This window comes from Carassius auratus, chromosome 39 (assembly GCF_003368295.1).
Source record: "Carassius auratus strain Wakin chromosome 39, ASM336829v1, whole genome shotgun sequence".
Taxonomy (NCBI): domain Eukaryota; kingdom Metazoa; phylum Chordata; class Actinopteri; order Cypriniformes; family Cyprinidae; genus Carassius; species Carassius auratus.
In genome coordinates this window covers 12,113,526-12,119,916 of record NC_039281.1, presented here as the reverse complement: position 1 = coordinate 12,119,916, position 6,391 = coordinate 12,113,526, and the positions used below count along the sequence as shown (strand labels likewise).

General features: G+C 38.8%; 1 protein-coding gene across 1 annotated transcript; it reads left to right on the top strand.

Annotated features, from left to right (window-relative positions):
- Positions 1-347: 347 nt before the first annotated feature.
- On the top strand, positions 348-5,253 carry LOC113057943 (serine protease 23-like). Its single transcript, XM_026225566.1, has 2 exons — positions 348-638; positions 2,722-5,253. Exon 2 carries the CDS (start codon positions 2,740-2,742, stop codon positions 3,868-3,870), a length of 1,131 nt encoding a protein of 376 aa, XP_026081351.1. The 5' UTR covers positions 348-638; positions 2,722-2,739; the 3' UTR covers positions 3,871-5,253.
- Positions 5,254-6,391: the final 1,138 nt, after the last annotated feature.

Here is a 6,391-nt window from a genome sequence, read left to right as displayed (position 1 = left end):
GATAGCTTTAAGGAGTCATAATAAGCAATACATGCTGCACAGTTACCAAAACACATGGCATGTGCTTGCACTTGCTTTGAATGGCATAGTCCATGAAGTCTAAATTAACTGAAGTGAGAAGGAATGTAGGCTCAAGACTCTAGCCTATGTTAGACAGCTTTATAACACCTGCAAGAAAGTATTAATGTGTGCCAAGGCATGCCCAGAATATAGTCTTTTAGCTGGCAATTTTTGTGATTACATTTAAATAGTAACGATTACGAGCAGAAGGAAGTACAGTAGTGAAGAATTATCTTTCGGACGCACCATCTTTGCCTTTATCATTGCGATGGCGGCACTAGGACCACGCGGGGAGGCGCCTCAGTTATTGGGCATGACGACCTCAGTTTTGCGCTACACCATTCAACGAGAGACAAGTACGCTATCTGACGTGATGAAATAAAGGGTCGTTGAAAAGAATCGGTGTTTGAAGAAAGGCTAGACGGTTAAAAAGATTTTGAATGTTTGGCGGACCTGTCACGCACTCCAGAGCAAACCTTCACAGTGGAGATGGAGACTGGGATACCCGGTGAACTTTCAGGAGAAGAATCTGTGATTTGGATTTAAACAAGCTTTGGTGATTCTAAATACAGCTTAAAGTTAAGTATCCTCCATTAACGGATTTCTTTTAAACTGTTTTGTATCATTTCCTCGTCACACAGAGTGTGCGTAAAGCTGTGGCGCACGGGTCAAACACTGCTGCTCTTGGTTGTACGTATGATTAAACTCTCGTTTTAATTGCGATGCCTCCAAAAATTACAAATTACAAAAAAATAAAATTTATTTAAAGCCGTTTTGCCAATATAAAATGCTTAGTTTGTGTAGATTTGGAATAATATCTCCTTTTTGAGATGGTTTGGTTGGTTTGTACAGCCACAATGGGAAAGTGAGGGTACTAGGTAAACAGAGTTTGTTTTCCTTGATTTTAACAACAACGCAAGGCGTGTATAGGGTTAGTTGAACATTCATTCATGATGTAAAGGACAACAAAAGAGACGAGATTGGGGGTTTCAGGACAAAGGTATGTTGTGAGAAACAGGTTGTTCACCAGGTGTCACACATGGCTGTCCATGATGAATGGAGCAGATGATAACGTCCCTTAATATTGGGACTACTCAAGTCTTATATTACGCATATGGCTATACACTATTATGTGCGTCGTGCATTGATGTTTCCCCCCCAGACTGTAACTTAAATATGAATAGGCAATGCACATATTTGCCAATCATAAAATTAAAATGTTTATAATACATTTTTATGCTATGATAAAATAACTATAGTGTTGAGCTAAGTTTTTATATTATATAAACCCAGAGGAGTAGTCAGAATTTTATTATTATTATTTTTTTTGTTGTTGTTGTTGTTGTTGTTGCTAGTTTTACATATTATATTATAACATAAAAGAGTTGTAGACTCAGAAAAAGTTGATTTATTCTACACAAAAAGTGGGTGACAGCAGTAAGTATACAAACTTTATTTTTACAGGCTAGTGGGACCATGTAGTGTAAGTCCATGTGATGTCCAAAATCAGTGGTACTATTAAACAGATCGTAGCCAGCTAAATGTAAAATCTTTGAATGGACACTTTCAATCTTTAGGCTTCTTCAGAATCTATGGGATATTTCTTTCAATTTTTTTTCTTTATTGAGCCTTCTGACCAAAATGCACTGCACTTATCTATTGTTGCTTAAGAATGTTGTGACCAACACTCTTAAAAATAAATATTCCAAAAGAGAGTTTTCACGATGCCATAAAAGAATGATTTTGGGTTCCTTTCAGTAAAGTTCTTAAAGGAATGCTTTTTTTCTCCTTAAGGCTCAAGTGCCCTATATATCTTTAACCGCATTTTTATCCCGATGTACATTCAATGCTAGCTGTCGAATGTCAAAAGCCAGTCTGCAAACTTGTGTTGACAAGTTTCACTTTGAATTTTAGCTTCAGACTATGATTCCATGCATTCAGAAGATATCCGAACATGTTTGATATTTTGAGTGAATTTTCGAACACAATGCCTGCATTCAAAGTCACATGCTGTCTAGTAGGTACAAAATTTGGTTTAACATTTAGTTAACGTTCTTCACAACTATTTAAAACAGTACATTCTATAAAGTATGAATATGGGTAGTATGAATGAAATTCGGACATACTACATCCATCATGTTACTGTCACGTGACATACCAGCATTAGTTGCATCGCTTCACTGTTATTCACAACTGTTATTCTCTTTTAGCTTCATGGGGTGAAGTTTTTACTAAATGCATACTCCAGAGACTAAAAGTCGTTTTAAAGTTTTTCTAATACTACTCTTGGCAAACTGTTTGACATTAATACTATTGCAGCAAACGATTTGTCATGTCTAGGAACAAGACATTGTTCTTGTGTTCAGAAAGACAGAAGACAGTTTTTCTCTGTAACAATTTGCTAAGATGGAAAATGTATTATGCCTAGTGTTTGAAAATTGTCATGTAGTGTATTCCAGCCCTTAGTGTGCAAAATTGGTGCAAAATCCACTATATAACAAACATTTTGTTAAAGGTTCTTAATGGAACCATACATGCCAATAAAGAACCTAAATTAGGATTAAACTCTCAGCGTTAAATTTCCTTAGCCTTAAATATGCAAAATGGAGGACATCCTGAGCTTTATTTCATGCTTGCATGTATTTTTGTATTTGCTTTTAGGTTGAATACTTCTTAGCAATGGTGCCAAACCAGAGATTGGGTCTGGTCCATCCTTGCTGTATTGGCCTGCTTTTCCTACTCCTCCTGCCCAGCTCAGTTTCAGTGAGAGAACCTCATCATCAGTCCCACATCCACCCCCCCTCGCTGATACCTCACGCCACCCTGCCTCTGTCCCGCTCCCGCTTTAGTTCCAAAGCTCAGCTGGACTTCACTACCCACTGCAACGAGAGCTGCTACCGCAAAAGAGAAGACACTGATAAAGAGCACATAGCTTTCGAAACTCTTTATTCAGATGGTTCCCGAACTTTAACCACGGTGGACCTGGAAGAAAACAACACTGAACTTCCTTTCAGGCAGCCCAAAGCAACCACTCCCAGGCGTAAGCGGCTAAAACGGCAGGTCTACGGTTCAGATGGGCGATTTAACATCCGCGGTGAAAACTTCCTTTTGGACTACCCGTTCTCCACAGCCGTCCGCATCTCCACCGGCTGCACTGGAGTTCTGGTGTCCCAGCAGCACGTCCTGACCGCAGCTCACTGCGTGCATGATGGAAATGATTATGTCAAGGGAGCAAGAAAGCTCAGGGTGGGCTTTCTAATCCCTCCATCTGTTAACGGTACAAGGCTGGGTCAGGCTCCCGTGAAGAAACCCATGGTGCGCTGGGTGAGAGTTAAACGCACACGTGTTCCTAAAGGCTGGATTCAAGGTCCTCAAGAGGTCAGCATGGATTTTGACTATGCACTTCTAGAGTTGCTCTGGTCTCACCGGCGTCCCTTCATGAGGCTGGCTGTGGCACCCTCATCAGACTATTTGGCTGGTAAACGCATCCACTTCTCTGGATTTGACAGTGACCGGCCTGGAGAACTGGTGTACCGCTTTTGTCCAGTGGAGGATGAGTCCAATGATTTGATCTATCAGCACTGTGATGCCCGCCCTGGAGCGAGTGGCTCTGGTGTTTACGGACGCATGTGGGACGATACATTAAAGCGCTGGGAGCGCAAGGTCATTGGAATCTTCTCGGGCCACCAGTGGCTAGAAATCAACGGTGAGAATCGCGACTTCAACGTGGCTGTTCGCTTCACTCCGCTGAAGTTTGCTCAGATCTGTTACTGGGTTCATGGAAATAAGGTGGACTGCAGTCAGGACTGAAAATATTACGATATGAAATCAGTGGACAAAATATGACGTGCCTGATTTTGGAAACTGCACTTTACAGTCCTTTTACGAGTGTGTCTACTGAATCTGAGATGAAAGAAGTCTATGGATGGGAGATCAATATCCAACGGCTTTGATCACTGAACTGGAACTTTGTTTAACCACTACCTTTAGATTTTGCTCATTATACTGGCAATGTAACGCATAGATTTAGACTCGGTGAGTCCTACAACCCAATAGATTTATCTTGTTGAGTCTTTGCCAGTGTTAAGTAGGCATCTGATCTCAGTTCTACGATTCTCTCCACAGCCTTGCTTTGTTCAGATTACTCATTATAAATGCTTCGCACTGTTCTTTGCACATTTAGAAATTAGATTTGGGACCGGCTTTCTTACATCTCAACACTTGGGTTTTGGTTAATGCTAGATTAAAGGGATACTCCACCCCAAAATGAAAATTTTGTAATTAATCATTTTACCCCCATGTCTTCCTAATGCGGAAAAACTCTGTTCATGTTCAGAACACAATTTAAGATATTTTGAATGAAAACCGGGAGGCTTGAGACTGTCCCATAGACTTCCAAATAAGTTACACTGTCAAAGTCCTGAAAAGTATGAAAGTCGTGAAAAGACGTCCTCAAAATAGTATCTTCCATCATCGGTTGAACCGTAACATTATGAAGCGACTAGAATACTTTTTTTACACAGAGAGAAAAAAAAAAGTCTTTATTCAACAATTCCTCTCCTCTGTTTCTCTCCACTTCATCAGTTCAACCAATGATGGAAGATGTTATTCTGAGATCATCTTTCATACTTTTCTGGACTTTGACGGTGTAACTTACTTGGAAGTCTATGGGACAGTCTCAAGCCTCCCTGTTTTCATTCAAAATATCTTAAATTGTGTTCTGAAGACGAACAAAGCTTTTATGGGTTTGGAACGAAATGGGGGTATATGAATAATGACAAAAATTTCATTTTGGGCTGGAGTATCCCTTTTTGTATTTGGTAACTAAAAGAAGCTTCCTTCTTTTCCATACCTGCACATCTGTTTGGTCTGCTAAGTATACTATTTTATGATTTATGATTACCGCAATAACATAAAATCGATGACTGTGAGGTGTAGTATGGGTGTTGATGTTGAAGTTGATGCATTGATCTGGCACTATGCATATAGGTCACTCTTCTACAGTTGCATACTCATTTCCAAGACAGAAGACGACCTCATATTGGTAACATTACAGGGAAATTATTTCCCCTATTCTTCTATGTTGGAGTCATATAAAGACTGGACACAAATTAAGAGAAAGGTTGTGGGATAAATGATTAGTATTCTATTTTTTAAAAGCTTTTATTTTTAATAAACTTAAATAAACCTTGTTTTGGTTGTCTTTTTATTGCAATTTTAGAGGTTATTCCTCAATGAGGACTTTTTTTATTTTCTAAAGAAGCTAGTAGTAACACTATATAAGTTTGTATTGTATGTAGCATATATATATATATATATATATATATATATATATATATATATATATATAGTACCCTCTGGTGGAAAGTAAACAAAAAAAATACATTAACAGATCCTTCCAGTCATTACACGTACAGTAACACTTTTATTTGTCATTAAAGTGTGCGGGTTCAATGCTGCAGTAGCTACTGATAGCTTGTGGTTTGTTAATTCAATCTCAAAAACAATGTAACACGCTAGGAAAGGTTCAGAGATTGAGGAAGGTGGAAGGTTCATGTTTTCCAGCGGGGTTTTGAATGAATCTCTACTGCCCTCCATTGGTTCACGTGGGTACTTCTTTTATTGAGTCGTTCACAACATGGCTGAGTGCTCAGGGTTCAGTCAGCGATTATACTGACGTGATCACGTCATTCACAGCAGTATTGCAGGAGATCAGTGCTTTAAAATAGGCCAAACTGTGCTGTTTTTAAAAGAACAAATGGTCTAGCGTACCACACACTTGATTTATTTATTGGACAATCAAAACTGTTCACAGATATCCCATTTGTTTTACTAAATATACTAATGTATGAGAAAGTGTTTCAGTTATTTTATTTCAGGGCTGCTTCTGAAAAGCAATAGGTTCATTTCCAGGTCGAATACGTCTACATTAACCCTCTACATACTATTCTAAAGCAAATACGAGGACAGTCTACCTTTTCTTTTTTTTTAGACATGCATCTGCCCATTTTACTTTTATCTTGTATATGGCATTGGTTCTTTTAAGTGCCAGGAGCAAGACGTTGGACTCAAATGTAGTTGATATCCGGCAGACTAACGCCATTATCTCTGAATCATAATTATATAACAGCTATTTTTATTATAAGCTTGTAATCTACTGAACTCCATTATCAAAGGGCAGTTTGATAATATTATATTTACACAGTTGCATCCCAACTCAGCCACCCATCAGATCCATAGGGAGGATGACAAAGCAATCAGAGTCTTTGTTTGGATCCATTTGAAACTTTATGAATTTTGCAAACCATCACATATTTCAGTGCACAAACCA

What these genes read in the sequence shown, in the direction of transcription:
- LOC113057943 (XM_026225566.1), top strand. Translation starts at nt 2,740, where the DNA reads ATGGTGCCAAACCAGAGATTGGGTCTGGTCCATCCTTGCTGTATTGGC.